The 19,375-nt window shown below is 42.2% G+C and overlaps 3 protein-coding genes across 5 annotated transcripts; 2 read left to right on the forward strand and 1 right to left on the reverse strand.

Moving 5' to 3' along the window:
* Positions 1 to 199: 199 nt before the first annotated feature.
* herpud2 (HERPUD family member 2) lies at positions 200 to 6,196 on the forward strand. 3 transcript variants are annotated; one of them, XM_010885284.5, is made up of 9 exons: positions 200 to 296; positions 1,750 to 2,148; positions 3,870 to 3,947; positions 4,219 to 4,323; positions 4,602 to 4,762; positions 4,861 to 4,989; positions 5,117 to 5,449; positions 5,536 to 5,644; positions 5,766 to 6,196. In XM_010885284.5, exons 2-9 carry the CDS (start codon positions 2,002 to 2,004, stop codon positions 5,943 to 5,945), a joined length of 1,242 nt encoding a protein of 413 aa, XP_010883586.2. In that variant the 5' UTR covers positions 200 to 296; positions 1,750 to 2,001; the 3' UTR covers positions 5,946 to 6,196. The 3 variants fall into 3 exon arrangements, with proteins under 3 accessions (XP_010883586.2, XP_012994728.2, XP_010883588.2); XM_013139274.3 differs by lacking the exon at positions 200 to 296 and adding an exon at positions 350 to 1,315 and having other exon boundaries at positions 4,222 to 4,323; XM_010885286.4 differs by lacking the exon at positions 200 to 296 and adding an exon at positions 353 to 1,315.
* Positions 6,197 to 8,293: 2,097 nt separating this feature from the next.
* Positions 8,294 to 12,772, reverse strand: sri (sorcin). Its single transcript, NM_001303912.2, is given in 8 exon segments — positions 8,294 to 8,644; positions 8,735 to 8,793; positions 8,890 to 9,003; positions 9,122 to 9,269; positions 9,942 to 9,985; positions 10,082 to 10,151; positions 10,335 to 10,430; positions 12,637 to 12,772. Coding segments are annotated over 8 exon segments (606 nt in total). The 5' UTR covers positions 12,685 to 12,772; the 3' UTR covers positions 8,294 to 8,617.
* On the forward strand, positions 12,711 to 16,065 carry LOC105019251. Its single transcript, XM_010885282.5, has 4 exons — positions 12,711 to 13,868; positions 15,225 to 15,545; positions 15,660 to 15,738; positions 15,834 to 16,065. The coding sequence occupies exons 1-4, from the start codon at positions 13,691 to 13,693 to the stop codon at positions 15,904 to 15,906; spliced, it is 651 nt and encodes a 216-aa protein (XP_010883584.2). The 5' UTR covers positions 12,711 to 13,690; the 3' UTR covers positions 15,907 to 16,065.
* The last annotated feature ends 3,310 nt before the right edge of the window (positions 16,066 to 19,375 follow it).

Genomic DNA, 19,375 nt, shown 5'->3' on the forward strand with positions numbered 1-19,375 from the left:
GAGGTTGTTTTGATATTCTTAAGGCGGCAGCATCAATCCATAGCCACCTCTTCAACCATTATTTGGTCTAAGCCAATATTTTGAATTACCTTTGTTGTACCTTTGTTTCTACAAAGCTCTACGTGTTACATATAGGTATTATCATTTGTCGACAGTCCCTTGCTGGTTTCGATTCAAACGTCATTTCCGGTATTACAGTCGACGATAACCAACCGTAACCGACCTGTCGAACAGGGAAGGAGCAATAAAAAAAATAAAAAAAAAATAAAAAAAGATAGAAACTACTCAGAGCTACAGTAAGTTCACGTTGTTCATGAGTAAGCCCTCTAATCTTCATCCCATTTAGCGTCCTGTGTCAAGACAATAACCTAGACAATTATACGTTGCATAGTCAAACGTCATTTACCTATCTAGCTAATGCATCTTTTGCCAATTATTGGCATGTCGAAGGCTAGTCGATGCAAGAATAGCTAGTTACAACAGTAATTTGATATTACAAACTTAACGGGTGCTTTAAAGGCTAATTGCAGATAATTTGTGAGACGAAAGCCTATCAGCTATCTCAAATTCATATCGTGCAATAACTATACATAGCTAATATTGTAGCTAGCTAGATGGCTAGTGTAAACAAACAAGGTAGCTAGTTAGCTAGCTAGCTTCCGCTCTGGCTGGGTGTGTGGCTTGTTTTGACAGCTGTCTGTGAAGATGACGCCACGCGACAGGTGCTCTGAAGTCTCGGACGTCTGTGGTTTGGTCAGGGCATGTCAGTAGCTGAGTAACTCAGCTCATTTTCCTTGTAGCGATTGACTTAAGAGAAAAATGAGTTAAGTTATCTGTTTTGAATATGTTGTCAGGGTCCTTCTGGGCTAAGCATACTCGTAACTCGCTTTCGTTCTGTAGCTAGTTTTACTATCTGAAGTGCGATCAGTGTTAACGTTACGGCTAGCAAGAGACAGTATTGATTCCCCACCAGATGATGGCACTTAGATAAATGTAGCTACTTTTTGAATACGCCTAGATACCTTTTATTTTTTGTCCTGTACAACTGCGGTCCTTCATGTGCGTTCACAAAATAAATATATTTTAATAAAATCAATTGTGGAAGGTATTTAACCAATATCGTTTGGGCCATTTGAATTCCAGTTTACCAAGTAAGGTATGTCCGACAATCAAATTTGGATTGGAAGCCGTTTTTATAGATGAACTGGGATTCTGTAGAACAGAAAGTTAGTGTTTGTGTTACATAAACCTTATTAAAAGTATGAATTGAAACCCTCTCAAGTACAGCGGTTGAACAGGACAAGTACGACTGTTGGTAAGTCAATGTATTTGCCAGCAAATCCTTTAATATTCATAGCTTGAACGTAAAACTAAAATGCTGTGTTGAGGAATTCATCTAAATCCTCACTGTGAAGTGTTCGTTTTCTATCCCAGGGGTCTCACGCAGTGCGTTACAGTTGGCCAGCAACATCCGTGTTTGAGAGTTTAGTAATGGAATATGGTTACTTTGCCTAATCGCACTCTAGCAACTCGTGGTGGCTTAGAAGGCCGTAAAGTGCACTATTTCCAACCTGCAAGGGGTCCGTTATAGGTTTCCTCTTTTTTCAAGCTGTGTGAATAAGAACCATAACAGCATAGGTTGTGGTTTGGAAGACATCTTGACTTTTTCAAGTTGGCTGAGAGATGCTGCCATAATTTCAAGTTCAATATAATAATAAGTTTTTCAATGACTTTCTTTTTATTTGACAGAAACCCACGAAAGATAGCTGCTTCACTATTGCAGTGGGAAGAAGATCCCCACCAGGCAAGAGTCTGTCAACCCACAAATGACAGTTATTTAGAGGGGAAATGACCTTGTCCACAACATAATTTTTCTAAGCTGGAGTTGGGGTTGCAAGGATGAGGATCTGAGGGAATCTTTTGCCTCACTTGTAGGAGGCAAATCCTTACTTTTCCTGTCCCTCAACAAAAATCCTAAGATTCCCCCCATTAATATGAACCATGGACTCAGGCGCAGTTGACAGTCCTGTTACCTTAGTCATCAAGGCCCCCAACCAGAAGTATGACGACCAGACGATAAACTGTTTTCTCAACTGGACGGTGGAGAAACTGAAGAGTCACATCTCTAATGTGTACCCAAGCAAGCCGGTGAGTGGGTGTTGGATTTCCCCTTCCCCGATGAGGGACATAGTGGGTTCTCTCCCACCTTTTCATTCACATTTTGGGGGTTTAAATAAATGCTATTTTTTACATAGATCTATGTGTACATACATGATACATTTAGTGGTTTGCTACATCATGTAAAACAAAACAATAACAAAATGTATTGGTTACATTTGATAAAGGTGAGCAAAACAGCTGCATTAAAAAAAATAACACTGGCGATGAGACTTAACGTTTTCCAACTTGTGTAATATATTCAAGGGAATCAACCAAAATATATAATGTCTAAATTTACATCAGCGCTGAGCCTTTTCCTATATTTTTTCATAAGATTGGAGAACACATTTGAAGGGATCTTAGACCATTCCTTCATAGTGACTTGTCTGAAATGTGTGAGATCCTTCTGACTGCAATTTACGGACTGCCCTTAACAATTCAAACTGCACTTTTCAATGGGATTCGAGAACAGAGACTGAGGTGGTCATTGCCCAATGTGGATGTTGTGGTCAATGAACCCTTTTTGTTTTCTCCCGTACCACTTTGTTGATGTCCAACTGGATTGTGCATTGTAGTTCTGGCCTAGTGTCATCTCAACATATTTCATGTTGTACGGGTGTGTGGAAGTTTGTGAGTCCTCCGATGCCTATCTTGCCTCCTAAGTGTCGCTGACCACTCAACCAGGAAGTCCTTTGCCACATGGGCTTGGAGGATAGCCAATTCCCTGGCCAACAACCTCCTGATCTTTCAGAAACCTGACCTACCATGGTAGTCGCCAGAGCGTGTTGAGAAAAGGCAGCCTTGTTGGACATCTGTATGGCCAACCCTGGACTGCTGCGCCAATTTTCACGGCCCTCTGGAAGCCCCCCAGGCACTGTCGGTTGTCTGCGACCGGGATGCAGACTCCTGGCCTCATTGACTCCGCTGTACTGACAGGCGGCCTTAAACCACTCAGTGGCCCAATCAAGTTACATCTGACTGCAGTATTTTGGTTTGGCCCACGGGTTTCAGGGTTTTCCTAGATACAACGCACCCACAGAACCTGCTCCTCATGTAAACTTATAGAAACAGTGTTTTCTTTTCAACTTGGTCAAGAGCTGCAGTCCACCTGCTGTAGCAGTTTATTTTGCAACAATTAGGCCTTCTCAGACTGACAGTAGTTGTGTTGCCTTCTCAGACTGACAGTAGTTGTGTTGCCTTCTCAGACTGACAGTAGTTGTGTTGCCTTCTCAGACTGACAGTAGTTGTGTTGCCTTCTCAGACTGACAGTAGTTGTGTTGCCTTCTCAGACTGACAGTAGTTGTGTTGCCTTCTCAGACTGACAGTAGTTGTGTTGCCTTCTCAGACTGACAGTAGTTGTGTTGCCTTCTCAGACTGACAGTAGTTGTGTTGCCTTCTCAGACTGACAGTAGTTGTGTTGCCTTCTCAGACTGACAGTAGTTGTGTTGCCTTCTCAGACTGACAGTAGTTGTGTTGCCTTCTCAGACTGACAGTAGTTGTGTTGCCTTCTCAGACTGACAGTAGTTGTGTTGCCTTCTCAGACTGACAGTAGTTGTGTTGCCTTCTCAGACTGACAGTAGTTGTGTTGCCTTCTCAGACTGACAGTAGTTGTGTTGCCTTCTCAGACTGACAGTAGTTGTGTTGCCTTCTCAGACTGACAGTAGTTGTGTTGCCTTCTCAGACTGACAGTAGTTGTGTTGCCTTCTCAGTCATCAGAGGATCAGCGCCTGGTGTACTCGGGACAGCTCCTCCAGGACCACCTACAGCTGAGGGATGTCCTAAGGAAGGTGAAGTCCACCATAAACCTTGTCTGTTTTTTTGGTATCACAGAATACTGACTCAGTATAACAGACTCCCAGTCAACAGGGCCCCTACAGCCTTTTGTGTCTGTGAGAGCGATTGTGTGCATGTGAGACAGAAGGGACTGACCCTGTAACAATAGCTGAATCTGATGTCGTAAGCAAGATAGCAAAGGTTGGCTTTGTTTCTGAATTCTAGCCTGTTCCCTGCCCCACCCCTCCCCATTGTCCCTCACCCACCGTCCATTTCCACTTACAGCAGGATGGGTATCACATGATGCACCTGGTATGTGCCTCGCGAACCCCCCCAGTGTCACCCATGCCTGGCAGCCCCGCCCCTGTGACCTCTGACCCCAGCGCCATGGTATGACCACTGATGTGGAATCATTCTTTGGAGCTCATTCTTTCACAGAGATGGAAATGAAATGTATAGAACAAATAACACTGTGTTCTTGTTGAATACAGAGATGTTTGTGGTCTGTAGATTACATTTCTACCTGGTGCCTTGGAATGTATTGTTTAGATGCCTTTGCTGCTGTCCTTTTTCATGGCCATTAAATCCTTATGCTATCAGACAAGGGCTATTGCAATATTGTGATCCTCTTTCCTGTTTTTGGATTGGTGTGTGTCTTGTCACCCAAGAGTTCAGAAACTACTGGCTCCAATTCCCAAGCTCCAACACTAAATCAGGACAGACAGCCCGCATCCTCCTCAATAGCAGGAAGTTATGATGGACTCCGGCATCGTGGAGGATTCCCACCGTTCAACTCTCCAAACCCTACCTCCACTGGAATAACGCAATGGTCAGCATTGTCCTTGTCGTCTGATGGGACTAGGGAATTGGGTGAACTTGAATTTCGGTTTAGAAGCTTAATGTTTAATGTGTGTTGTTTCTCCACAGGCCAGATGGGACCCAGGTCCCTGTACAGGGGGGAGGTACAGCTGCAGGTGTCTCCCCCCAGCCCATGTACATGTCCATGCAGGTGCTCTGGTGGCAACAGATGTATGCACGCCACTACTACCTGCAATAGTAAGTTACAAAGCCAACCCTAACGACTTCTGAAGACACAAGACTTCTGCGGATAGGAAATACATTTGGTCACTGGGGTTAATCCAGTAATATTGTCTTTCTCTTTATTTCTCCCCACACCACTCAGTCAAGCAGCAGTGGCAGCTTCCCAGCCCCCCTCCACTCCTCCTTATTCCTCCAGTCCCACCCTCTCCCCCGAACCTGCACAGCCCAATGAGCCCCCGGCTCCTCTCGGGCCAAATCCCGCCCCTAACCCCATCCCTGAGGACAGGCCGGCCAATCCCAACATCCAGATGAATGCGCAGGGCGGGGCTGTGCTTAATGAGGATGAGTTGAACCGTGATTGGCTGGACTGGATGTACACGGTGTCCCGCGCCGCCATTTTGCTCAGCATCGTGTATTTCTACTCTTCCTTTAGCCGCTTTGCCATGGTGATCGGTGCCATGCTAATGGTCTACTTGTGAGTTCTCATCAGTTCTTTGACCAATGAACCATTTAAAGGACGCTGGTCTTCTGTGTGTGACACACAAACTGTCTGTGATCCAGGCACCAGGCGGGTTGGTTCCCTTTCAGACCAGACTTCCAGAACCAGAGGCGAGGAGGAGGGTTGGGTCATCAGGAGCAGGCAGAGAGACACCAGGACCTCCAGGAGATGGTGAGAGTTCCAACATGATTCTGTGTGGTTATTTCACTGTCCAGGTTGTTCTGTACTGTTTCTGCTTTTCAAGCTGACGCTCCTCTTATACTTTCTTTGTCTCATCCTGTTTCTCTCTCAGGAGCGGATTATGGATGAAGGCCTGGAGGATGAGGATGGTGACAGTGGAGAAGAAGGCCCAGATGACCCTGGCACCCCCACAAGCCCCCGCCACCCGGGCTTTCTGGCTTCCGCCTGGTCCTTCATCCGCACCTTCGTCACGTCCCTCATCCCAGAGGGACCCCCCCACCCCGCCAACTAGAACAGAGATGGGGATGCCCCATCAACAACCCCCATGCTGCCAACTAACAGACTCAAAGAGCCGAGAACTGTACATGGGGTAGAAATGTGGAATTAATTGGTGGACATCAAACAAGCCCTTATACTATGTCATGTTAAATCAAGCTAACAAAACTTTCTGCTTTGAGCTCACAAAGTGGTACACTCACACACGAATAGTTTCTGTTCATTCAGATATCGATGGCAATAAAGGCCTTCAAGGATTTTATCTTCCATTGTAAGCAGTGATCATGCATTTATTGTTTTGTTTTTTGAGAAGGAAAAAAGGACATACACACCTGAGTCTATATGACACAATGGCTTTAGTACATGTGTGAATCTCAAGGCCCGCGGTCCGGTTCCGTCCTGTCAGCAAGCCCATTCAGTGTTGGTGGTTTAACAAAAACAAGTTAAAGATTACACAGCGTTTCCCTATCCTGGTCCTCGGGACCCAAAGGGGTGCATGTTTTTGTTTTTGCCCTAGCACTCACACACCTGATCCAAATTAAAGACCTGATGATAGGTTGATTATGTCAATCAAGTGTGTTAGTGGTAGGGTAACATTTGAATCAGGTGTGTGAGTGCTTGGGCAAAAACAAAAATGTGCACCCCTTTGGGTCCCGAGGACCAGGATTGGGAAACTGGATTAAGGACATCTTTAGCACATTCTCAAGACCAGGAAATATGAAGAAAAATGTCTGCGCCCTTGAAGACGCAGTGAATAGTGAATGTGGTCCGCTGGCAAAATATGTTTTACCCTCTTAGCATGTTTCTTCCACTGTTTATCAGCATTATCTATTTACATAAGTATGCATCTTAATTACTTATAAAATTCATTTTTTGAATAAAAGCCTTGTTGTAGTTTCATGTGTGTTCTATGGCTGATTCAACTGAAGATTACTTCAGATGCTTTATTTTAGGTTATAAAATTGGGAGATTTAAATAAAATTTTTCATTGGGTACTGTTTACATCTGATACCTGAACATCGGTCTTGAGAAAATCTAAATTGTATACCCCTTACTCCCGTCTTATTTCCTATTCAGCACATTAAATGAGAATGCAAGATGCTATTATGGGTTGTATTAAGGAGAGGACATGAGTATGATAGAGAACCTCTTATTGATGTTGAAGGACACCTCATCTTTGAATTCCTAATGGACACATGGTCTCAGGAAGCCATGAAAGACAACTGGGTCCCTAACTTCTGTAGTTTGCTGCGTCTTAAGCAATCAGCTTCTTTTTAATATGTGAAAAGACTATCTTTTGTTTATTTTATCAAAGTACAGTCTACAAGGTGTTCTTGCAATCTTAGCTGCTGTCTCCAGTGCACATTTTTTAATCTGACCCACTGCTGTTGTCTCCAGTCTGACCCACTGCTGCTGTCTCCAGTCTGTTGTCTCCAGTCTGACCCACTGCTACTGTCTCCAGTCTGTTGTCTCCAGTCTGACCCACTGCTGCTGTCTCCAGTCTGACCCACTGCAGTTGTCTCCAGTCTGGCCCACTGCTGTTGTCTCCAGTCTGTTGTCTCCAGTCTGGCCCACTGCTGTTGTCTCCAGTCTGGCCCACTGCTGTTGTCTCCAGTCTGTTGTCTCCAGTCTGGCCCACTGCTGTTGTCTCCAGTCTGACCCACTGCTGCTGTCTCCAGTCTGACCCACTGCTGTTGTCTCCAGTCTGGTCCACTGCTGTTGTCTCCAGTCTGTTGTCTCCAGTGCAGCAGGGGTTTAGAATCTAACCCATTGCTCTTGCAGCAATAAAAGCTATCCCATAAATTACAAAAATGCTGGAATTTTTTATTTGTTTTGGGCGCAGAGACTTTTGTCTATGGGAAAGCCACTTCTGGGATTTCCTTTGTCTTCTAGTACTTTTAGTGTCAACCTTTTTGAGCTGACCAGAGGTTACTGTGCATAACTGAATCATAACTAGTTTGTGCTACAGATTTACCTGCCAGTTCCTCTTTTGTCATTGAAGACAAAAATTAAGGAATACATGGACAGAAGTGATGGATGAGTTACACATGATAATGTGGGCCTTTGTGTTAGCATCTTATGTCTGCAGGGAAGGGGATGTGAGACCCATAGATGCATTCATACATCTCAAAAGGAGTAGGGTGGAGCTCTCTATTCCCAGTTCTGTTCCCATCCTATTCCAAAACTTAATCAAGGGACTTAGCAATTACATTAAACTTTTATTCAATAATTCATACTATTACTGTAGAGTGGCCCTAAATGTGGTGAAATGCTGTGTTCACTACCAATCATTCTATGAATGATCTTATGAATCTTCCTATCTCATGAATTTTCCCCCAGACTTAATAAAACAAAATGTTTATTATAACAAGTTTTATTCATCTTAGTATGTACATTATTAGTATGTGGAAGATTCTTCACAATGCAAAACTACATGAAACAATATAGGAATACAACCAATCATTAGGCATTTGGAGGTTTATAGGCACAGTAGCTAAAGCTAATATTCTAGTTTTCTATAAATGTTATTAAAGGAACATCCTTCACTGTAAATTCATTTTTGGAATTTCAGTACAAAAAGTGTGCAATTTCATTCCCACCTCAAAGAAAACAAAGCACATGCTAAATTGTCAAAGTTATGGAATGAGTTGAAAGTGGTAATTGCCCTTGTTTATTCTGCTTCATCTCTTATGTACTCATTGTGCACTGGATGAACTGAGGGAGAGAGAGAGTAAGAGTAATATACACTTAGGGTTTTGAACAAGGAAGTAGATTAAAACAAAATCAGCAATTTTTTAAACTTACATCATCATATGCAAATGCAGCCATTCCCTGTCCAGCTTGGTCCCGCTTTCTGAACAAACCTGTAACAACCAAACAAACATGATCAAAGAAGACACAGTGGTCATGTACAGTGGTCATGTACAGAGGTCATACTGATCAAAACGGGAGCCACTCACCAGTCAAAGTCCTGAGTTTCACACAACAAGCAACATAGTCATCAAAGGTGATCTTCCCCTGAGAACTGAATCTCTTGACGATGCAGGTCATGGTTTGTGGGCTGAGCCTGTAGCCTGTAGCACACCAACATGCATGATAAATATGAACGTCATTTTCTCTATCAAATAGCCATTCATTTATTGGGGATGCACATGAACGGGAAACAAATACACCCTTTTTGCTTGCACATACCCATGGAATTGACAGCCTGCTGCATCTCTTGAGAATCCACGGTCCCACTTTGGTCGCGGTCAATGGACATGAAGTGCTGCTTCCAGCCGTTGAGCACGGCCCATAGCTCCTTGAATTCATTGAAGCCCATAGTACAGGACATGTCTCGCTGAGGTTTTGCTTCAGTGAAGGATTACGAAAGGCAGTGACTTCACAAACATGAATGCACACAGCTATAGGTTTTTCCTGAATAATCATGGTTCAGACAGGAAACGCCACGTCTTCATTTAACCATTATTAGAAAAACAGTACACATACAATGTCTTGGAGTTAGGTTCTGTTCCTTTGGAGTAACTCACCGCCATCACATGATGTTGCATACAATACACTACTAATAAAGTTAACACTCTAACATTAAAATAGCAACACCGATGGCACTGAGCATATGCATTACCAATCACCCCGCAGAAGGACACAAAACCAACAGGTGGAGGCTGGGGTGATGGGTGGGTTTAGCAACCGCATGCAAGATGACCAGCAGAGTATCAGACAGAGTAAATAGACCACCTATTTTGATTTGGAATCTTCAGACTGTGGTAGGCGCGATCCCGACTTCAGCTGATTTTATTTGCAAGATTGAAGCAAAATCCATTGAATGTGAGGGAACTTTATACACACCTTTTGCACAAGCAATGGTCACTGATGCATATTCCCTGTTATATCAATAAAAACTGACATTCTAACTTTATGGCACTATGCATGCAACGGCCCTCTTTGTGTATTAAAGGTAGCTAGTTTGACCATAGTATTTTCAAAATAAAAGTGATGTAGTCAAGGATACGTCCAGCATGTTGATCATTAGTCTGCAGGTCTCCAGGTTAAACGCTGTCAGAAATAACACATTCATTTAAACTACTGTCAGGAAAATACAAGGGCAGTGGTTCCTTATTGTCACGTGACGTTACATGGTGCCACACTTACGTTTGTAGCCACCGGAGAAGTTAGCCTGTGTGAGGCATTGCTGGAGCTCCTCTGCTGATATCTGTCCATCCTTACAATGCCAAGAGAGAGGGAAAACCAGTATTAACAGAACAATGCCAAGAGAGAAGGAAAACAAGTATTAACATAACAATGCCAAGAGAGATGGAAAAAAAGTATTAACAGAACAATGCAAAGATACTTAGCCACTACAGTATGCAACAAGCACAACTCTTCAAGCTGAAAGCCCAAATACCTGGCCAGCAACAGCGGTAAAATATCCATAGAGAGGATCCTGCTGCTGACCAGGGAATCCTCCGAAACCAGGACCACCTGCAGGGGCACCGCCATACTGTGAGAGAGAGTGAGAGAGCGTTACTACAGCTGCATGTAAACAGATAGCCCAATTCAGATTTTCCAGTAATTAATCTTTGATCATTCGGATCAGTTCTGAAAAAGTTCTAACGTGACAAGACCTGTTTGATCAAAAGTTAAATTAGTGATAAAATATCAGTGTGTATTATGGTCTATAAACAATAGACAAATCAGTGCATTCACTTCTGCAGAGTTCAAGGGGCTAAAAGTACTTGAGTGTCATTTAGATTATTCATTGCAGTCAGTAGGAGTGTCATTATGTACTTTGGGCTGCAACAACAAGGGAGTATGTCAAAGCTATTATATCAGCAACTGGGGTCCAATCATGTTTTCAGATTGTTGGACCTATGTATCCTCCCGGAATGAAGTTGCACCATGACTGCACCCCTATCCTGGGATACTGATGTAAAATCTCTCAAAATCTGATGTTTGCCTCATTCCAGTTAACCCCAGAATTGTCCTGTGAGGCTGTGATCCTGTGAGGCTCTAGAGCAATTTTGCTTGATTTTCAAAAAACCCAAAATATATTATCTTTTGCTACAAACTGTCAAAATGAACACACTGATGTTTTTTTATATGTAAGCCTAAAACTGGTTTCGTCGGAAAATAATAGCTTAACTCGTTTACTACTGAAAATGCTGTTAATTTGACATTTCCTCAGTGAAAGCCCTGGAATATGTAAGCAATAAAGCACAAGGTGTGTGGTATATGGCCAACGGCTAAGAGCCGTTCTTAGGCACAATACAGCTCTTAAACAAGGTACTGTATATTGGCAATATACCCCTTGTGCCTTGTTCCTTACATATAAACCGGTTACCAACACAATGAGAGCAGTAAGAAGTGATTCGATGTTATCTCATCTACCACAATATCAGCGTTTAGGATTCAAACCACCAGACCGTATACCTTGAAATCACAGCTTTTAAATTAATAACCGATGTGGTAATCAGTTTATAATACCAAAAAGGCATCTTGTGAATTTGTGGAACATTTTAAATATCACAAAGTGCTGATTCTAGGCACACCGTGATGCATCGATATTAGCCTTAATGCATTTATATTCGCAATATCACAACCGTTGCTTTTAGCATAAACAACTTATACCTATTATGACGTTCGCTTATAAAGACATTGCTAATCATTCGATAAACTCAGAACTCCCCTTCCAAAGAGGATATTTGTTCTAATATGGAGCAGGACCATAACAACAATACTAGCATTCTGCTAGCAGCAGGATAGTATGCTTGGTAGCATTCTTTTAAAATAAAATCCAGCATTGAAATGCATGGCAATGTGGGTTAAAACTTGTTGTGACTTGTAGTCGAAAGCAAGAATTAAGAACAACATTGGAACAGTCAACGTACAGACTGGATTGTAACCTAATTGCCTTATAATAAAAAACATTTCTCACTAGGGTCAAAATAATCCATAATAATTGTCAAGAGGGTATATCCAGCAGCACTTACTAGTTATTTGGTTATAAAGCGATTTGTATAGGCCAAATTTGGCTAGTCTTGCACTGAAGCAAATTGAGCGGGTGGCTAAGAAAGTGCTGCTGGCTATACCCTCTATTATCCCCCATGAATTGACGCTTTATATTGATTCTGCACACCCTAGTGAGTAATTCTCCAATAACGTGTTCCACTTCACAACATCTAGTTTTTTTTATATATATATAAGGCGATTTGCCATGGCCAAATTCAAGTATAGAGTCTTGCAACTTTTATGCTCTAATATTGTTGTGTAAATTATTTTATTTTAAACCCATGTAATTCTTCTGTTATTTGGTATTTATATTCATTAGAAAACGTATCTTCACACTTCATCTTTAGAACGAATTGTACACTTTGCAATAAATTGACATTGGAGTTTTTTCTCTGAAGGTTTCCTCACTACAATATCCTAATGACGTCATCGTTAGTACTGTTGGCAGAATTCTAACAAAAAGAGGGTCTACGCAGCTTGCCCACCACGCCTAACGTAAAACAAGGTTGTATACTGTATTGGAAACACGCTGCGAGTGTAGGCATAGGGACGTGATTAATGTAAGAAAAGTAGAGCGATTAGATGTTCAGCCTACCAAATCTACTTCCGGACACATGCACGGGCTAACATACCCATTCATCGTCCTATCAGTATAAATACGGAATTTAAAAACGACGTGTCTGTTATATTGATCTTACCCCTCCTGCATATCCACCCTGGGGCGCACCATATCCCGGATAACTCATTACTAAGAATAAAACGTTGATACTAGCTGAATAGATATTCTGCCTCTTCGTTTATCTTTGACTGTAAAGGCGTAATGGCCAAGGGCGTGTCGGTTGTCCGGCTATTTAAAAGACAAGGGAGGGATTATACGCATTTTTGTGGGAACTTTAATTTGGACTAAAGTAGTCGATGTAGCTTAATTGTATAAACATTTGTCAGAGTACGTTTTGAATTTAAATCTCGAGCAAGTTTCCTAAATGGTACACTCCAGAAATCATTGTTGTGTTTCTTTTAAAATAATTGATGTTCTTCGACTAGGTCAGCGCACTATTCTCCGATTGGCCTTGCGTTAACATGTGACCAGTTACCTGCCAATCATGTACAAATAATGTTTATCATCGAAGAGAAATGTAATGATGCCTACAGTACGTTTCAGTAATTCATCACGTTCTTATCCAGAGCAACTTTAAGGAGCGAGTACACATTTTCATTCTATTTTCCAACAATTCTCAAAGCTTACTTACAGAGTAATAGAGTGGGCCTGATTAAAGAGTTGTGGAGTCGATCTACAGATCTGAGGTGTAACAAGTGAAAGTACTGTACTATAATTTCTCTGTTTCCTTTTTAAACATATTTAAACTTTTTCATGGAAAGAATTACATTTCTAAGTGACCCCAAACATTTGGTAATGTATATTTTTAGTCTTACCAAGTATTTTGTTTATATGTAAGCACGTATTGTACTTTCGTCTTTTACTGTAAATCAGTTGGACCCCCAAGTGTCATCATTATGTCATTATTATACAAGGCCAGAAACACTGCTGTTTCAGAACCATTGTGATGCACTTCCTATCTGGACAGGAAATTCTAAATCGTGACTCCACTGAAAAGCCGTTCAGAGGCTGATAGGATCAGAGGGCACTGCTGTAACACTCAGCTCCAGTCCATGGAAGAGCCTGTCTCATCCACCTCCTAGCTCTCAGTGACTAGGATTCTTCTGTACCTTTGTATACAAGGTCTGACTGAGATGTTTGGACAGAACCATAACAGGTGGGGGTCTGATGGGGCACATATCCGCCACCCCAGGCACCTGGGTGGTCTTGTCACAGCACACCCGAGACAATGGGAGTATGACGAGGAGGAAGAAGAGGAAGAGCATGACATTTCGCCCGGGGAGCATCCAACAATCTGTTGCAACAGTCCAGGTCAGATGGAGTTGTGATAGTGTGAATGTTGCAGTCTCTCATTCTGAAAGTACAGGTTTGTCACGCAAAATAGTTAGTGTGTTGGGTGACTCTTCCATGGCATGTCTGTTTCAACTTTTTTTCTTCTAATTTAGGTTTGTTTAAAAATTGCATATATTGTCTACCTGAAAAAAAACAGGGTTGATGCTGATTTCCATCAATTAGTATGGTGTATTCCTAATGTTCCTGCTCTGGCTTCGCTTTTTCTGCCACTCCCATAGTCTTTGCTAAAGTGGGAGGATGATTTGTGACTAGGAACCTTGCCCAAACTCAGCAGTGCCATTGGCAGGATGAAAAGACAGATGGAGCACCAGAAATTTGACAGTCCCACAGAACCCCACCAACACATGCTCCTACTCCAAGTCATCCCATCTCATGGCCCAGCATAGTACTTCTCCTCCATCTCTCGCCCTCACCTCCTCTCTCAGCATAGTACTTCTCCTCCATCTCTCGCCCTCACCTCCTCTCTCAGCATAGTACTTCTCCTCCATCTCTCGCCCTCACCTCCTCTCTCAGCATAGTACTTCTCCTCCATCTCTCGCCCTCACCTCCTCTCTCAGCATAGTACTTCTCCATTTCTAGCCCTCACCTCCTCTCTCCGCATAGTACTTCTCCTCCATCTCTCACCCTCAACTCCTCTCACAGCATAGTACTTCTCCATCTCTAGCCCTCCCCTCCTTTCTCAGTATATTACTCCTCCTCCATCCATAACCCCCCCTCCTCTTTCAACATAGTACTTCTCCTCCCTCTCTCGTCCTCCCCTCCTCTCTCAGCATAGTACTTCTCCTCCATCTCTAGCCCCAACCTCCTCTCTCAGCATATTACCTCTCTTCCATCTTTAGCCCTTACCTCCTCTCTCAGCATATTACCTCTCCTCCATCTCTAGCCCTCCCCTCTCTCAGCATATTACCACTCCTCCATCTCTAGCCCTCCCCTCTCTCAGCATATTACCACTCCTCCATCTCTAGCCCTCCCCTCTCTCAGAATATTACCACTCCTCCATCTCTAGCCCTCCCCTCTCTCAGCATATTACCACTCCTCCATCACTAGCCCTCCCCTCTCTCAGAATATTACCTCTCCTCCATCTCTAGCCCTCCCCTCTCTCAGCATATTACCTCTCCTCCATCTCTAGCCCCCCCCCTCTCAGCTATCCACTCTTCTGTATTCTCTGTCATACCTTTTTAGTAGCCTTATTAAAAGTGTGATCCAACACATAGAAATAATGCTATTTTTTTGTTTTACAATTCACTATAAAAAGACGTATTACATATTTAAAAAAGTAATATTGTGTTCTGTCCTTCCACTGTCCTTCTTCAGGTGGCCATGACCTCCCCCAAGAGTTTGTTCAGACCCGCTGGGCCGGTTCTGAGAGTCCCTTTGCTACTGTCCCCAGTGAGCTAGTTAACATTCAAAGCCAAAGTGACACAGGGCAGATCGGCGCTGATATGTGGATGGTTCTCCCAGCACACCAGCCCTCCTTGAATGGTGTTAATGGAGATGAACCATCCCAGCATTGTTTAGGAATGAACTGGGGGAGCCACAGGACAGAGGGCCATGGCTGTGTTTGTGTGCATGGACAGAGTAGACCAGGAAGATGTTGCCACAGTTGGGCTGGTTCTCCTTTCATACATTTTGGGGGTAAGTGTTTGTGTCTGTCCATGTGCTTATTCTTATTGTGGCTTATCATAGTGATTCACTATAGCTGCCATCTGAGCTAATATACTTCTCTGATCAACCAATTATACTTCCCAGTGAGGAAGACAATGATGGTAGGAGTCGAGGTGGAGACGGTGGAGGAAGTGTCCTTTGAGGATACAGAGACAGTTGTAATGTAAGTAGCTCAATTATTCAACATATGTAAAAAAAGGGTTAGTCCTAAACATAAAGTAGGGTTTTGCAGTAATCATTTTTGTATTTCTTTTTTAGATCAGAAATTGTCTGTCCAAATCATTTGAGGGAACCGATATTGTTGCAAGATTACCAGCTTTCCCCCATCTAAATCCTTATGCAAATGTTAAAGCTGTGTCTTTATATGTACGAGAATAAAGTTTGAGGAAAAAGTATTGTTTGTCTTAACATTTCCAGTGGTGTGTCTGTGAAGTACTATTAATTATATTGTGTTTGTTTATTTTCTCAATAAAACGAGAGAAACTTTGTATTTCTATCTCCATTTCATTATTATGCTGCTTTTTAATGTTTTATTTGTTTTCTATAGTATTTTTCTATTTTTACCTTTTCTTTGTGAAGCACCTTGATTACTATGATGTATTTTATAGTTCTCTCTTTCTTTGATTAATTTCATTATTATATTTATAATTAGCTATTTTTTACCAATCATTTTCTGTAATGCAAGTTCTGGTGCTATCAGAGGAATAACCTCTGTGTAAATGTAACACTCTGCTAATGACGGATAATGCACGTTATTGTGCTGCTGTTTAGCCATCGATGTAGGGTATTATCTCACAAAAGGACTGACAAGTTTATCCAAGAGCTGGAGCGCGAGGATTGAGATACCAGGGTGGTGCAGTAAACAGTTCTGGGAACTGTAAATTCATTGAGGACGAATATTAAATGCATGTACAGACATGGCATGAATTTCCCCCTGGAGACAGCTGAGTAAGACATCGATGTAAAGATGATCTCACAAAGGGACTGACGGGTTCATTCTAGCACTGGAATGCGAGGATTGAGATACCGGGGTGTTGAAGTTCATGTACAGTCCCCCTGGAGACAGCCAAGTTAGAGAATTGTAAAAATCTGTTTTAATTCTATTGCATTTTTATATTTTTCGTTTCATTGTAAAACACATTGAATTGCTACTATGTATGAATTGTGCTATATAAATAAACGTGCTTGCTTTGACATTGTAATAAAGATGTAATATGGTGGAAAGCTAATTGACCAGAATGGCAGAATGCATTTTTTGTACACAGTGGAATAAAAAAAAAATCTGTGATTCAGGATTACTGCTTTCTGGGTACAGGAATTTGGGGTGAAAGTGGGGAAAATGTTGTTTGACTGTGTTTACTGCAGAAATTATTAGTATTTAATACTAGAGAGATCATTTGTTTGGATTCTTGTGAGGCCCTGAAGAACTTGTGGTCGGTGAACTGGTTCTGGTTCACCAACCACAATAATTGGTTGGTGAACTGATTTACCAACCACAATAATTTCACAGTTTTATACCTGGCCCCGTATTCCTCTTTTCTCAATCCGATTGAGGAATTATTTTCGGCTTGGTAATGGAAAGTATATGACCACGAATCATGTTCTCCTGCCTCTTCTGCAAGCAATGGACAAGGCATGCGTAGACACTGAGGTGGGGTCGAGCCATGGTTGGATACGACACACAAGACGATATTTTCCCCGTTGCCTGGCCTGGGAGGACCTCGCTTGTGATGTGGATGAGGTAATGTGGCCAGACCCTAATACAGTTTTTTCCAATTGCTAAAACACAATTTTGCGAACTAGGCTGGTTATATCAAAATACTTAACACAATTCACAAAACCACACACCCAAACTGCAAGATACCTCACATATCCTGGAAAATGAAGCATTGCAACAGAAACTACATTTAGCATTATCGAAATCTATCTTTTGCACGAAATGGCACACACTTCATTCATATTACCAGATTTTTGTCTAACCAACTACACACTGTTGGGCATAACCAAAAACAGTCTTATCTTTAGTATGCTTTGCCATAATACTAAAATCGTTCATATTGTAGAAAAAGTTCAGATTGTTCACATGCACAGAAATATTTGCAGATACACACACACATGCTGTTGATGATTTTTTTTGGACCAAACAGGTCAGTGCAACATATGCACAGCAGATATATTTACACTGGACTGAACAAAAATATGCTTACAAAAAACAGTAAACTGAAAAATAAAAATAAAAGTTCAGAAAAAATATATAGGGATAGAAAGAGGCAAGAAAAATGATTAGGCAGCATCTTGCCGCACAGCTGGGACTGGCCACAACGCCTCATCCACATCACAGGCAATATCTTCCCTTGCCAGACATCAAGGGAAGAAGCACCTACAGTGCCTTATCCATCCCTGAATCACACCCACGTCAATCTCATCACATGCTTCTTCCATAGCCTGCACAAGAGGCATGCGCACAAAGGGCTGCCGGTCGTATACCTTCCACCGCCGTGCCGTAAAGAACTCTTCTATGGGGTTCAGAAATGGTGAGTATGGTGGAAGGTATTGCACGAGAAATTACTGCACGTTGAAAGCTCACGTTGTCCCATACTACAACGTACCCATACTACAATGGTCTGCATCATTCATACACTCTGGTGGTATGAGAATGTTGTGGAGTCTGTCCAGATATGTGAGAATATGGGCTGTGTTGTGTGGTCCAAGGTTGGCATGACGGTAGAGGACACCATGTGTATTGGAGATGGCAGCGCATATTGTGATGTTCCCACCACGTTGGCCAGGAACATCTATAATGGCTCTGTGGCCAATATGGTCAATATGGTGTTATCCAGTACACTGGGAAACAGTGTTGTGTGTAGTGTACTGCAGTCAATATGGTGTTATCCAGTACACTGGGAAACAGTGTTGTGTGTAGTGTACTGTAGTCAATATGGTGTTATCCAGTACACTGGGAAACAGTGTTGTGTGTAGTGTACTGCAGTCAATATGGTGTTATCCAGTACACTGGGAAACAGTGTTGTGTGTAGTGTACTGTAGTCAATATGGTGTTATCCAGTACACTGGGAAACAGTGTTGTGTGTAGTGTACTGTAGTCAATATGGTGTTATCCAGTACACTGGGAAACAGTGTTGTGTGTAGTGTACTGCAGTCAATATGGTGTTATCCAGTACACTGGGAAACAGTGTTGTGTGTAGTGTACTGTAGTCAATATGGTGTTACATTCTCACCCTCCCTCTTCCTCTTCCTCTTTCTGCAACGTCTTCCATTGTTGTTGTAAAATAAAAGGTGCTCATCTGTGGTCTGTTCATAGTGTTTACTTCCTGATTGAAGAGGTAACAATTAACCATTGAGGTGTTTGGCCAGGTGGCACATGTATTGGCCAATTAGCTCATGTAGTGTCATTTTGAATGGCAGTGTTTTGAAATAGCAAACATGTGACTTTATGTCAGATTGTTGAGTCTTATGCAGAGAACTGTGTTCAGTGCATTTAAAACGTGCCATTTTGAATTGCAAAATGTGTGTAAAGCAGAAAATGTGTTTAGACTTTTGGAGACTTGAGAAGAGGTTTTGCTCTCTGTGTGTCAGTTTAAATAATTGTGCTGTGCATGTCATTTTAATGTGTTAGCAATTGGAAAAAACTATAGACTGACCTAAAACGACTGTACTGCAATTCTACTTTTCTTTGTGTGTAGTTGTTGTAAACACCTGCAATTGCAACATATAATACAATGTTGTGTTTCTTGAACTGTGAATAGTTTTATTGCACTTGAAAAAAATTCACAGAGGCCTGT

The sequence above is a fragment of the Esox lucius genome, chromosome 20 (genome assembly GCF_011004845.1).
Source record: "Esox lucius isolate fEsoLuc1 chromosome 20, fEsoLuc1.pri, whole genome shotgun sequence".
In the NCBI taxonomy this organism is placed as follows: domain Eukaryota; kingdom Metazoa; phylum Chordata; class Actinopteri; order Esociformes; family Esocidae; genus Esox; species Esox lucius.

Excerpts from the sequence above, each read along its gene's own strand:
- herpud2 (XM_010885284.5), top strand. The coding sequence starts at position 2,002 with ATGGACTCAGGCGCAGTTGACAGTCCTGTTACCTTAGTCATCAAGGCC. Across the intron at positions 4,324-4,601 it reads CCTCTGACCCCAGCGCCATG|AGTTCAGAAACTACTGGCTC; the intron begins GTATGACCACTG and ends TTGTCACCCAAG. Across the intron at positions 4,763-4,860 it reads TCCACTGGAATAACGCAATG|GCCAGATGGGACCCAGGTCC; the intron begins GTCAGCATTGTC and ends GTTTCTCCACAG.
- LOC105019251 (XM_010885282.5), top strand. The coding sequence starts at position 13,691 with ATGTTTGGACAGAACCATAACAGGTGGGGGTCTGATGGGGCACATATC. Across the intron at positions 13,869-15,224 it reads AATCTGTTGCAACAGTCCAG|GTGGCCATGACCTCCCCCAA; the intron begins GTCAGATGGAGT and ends GTCCTTCTTCAG. Across the intron at positions 15,739-15,833 it reads GATACAGAGACAGTTGTAAT|ATCAGAAATTGTCTGTCCAA; the intron begins GTAAGTAGCTCA and ends TTTCTTTTTTAG.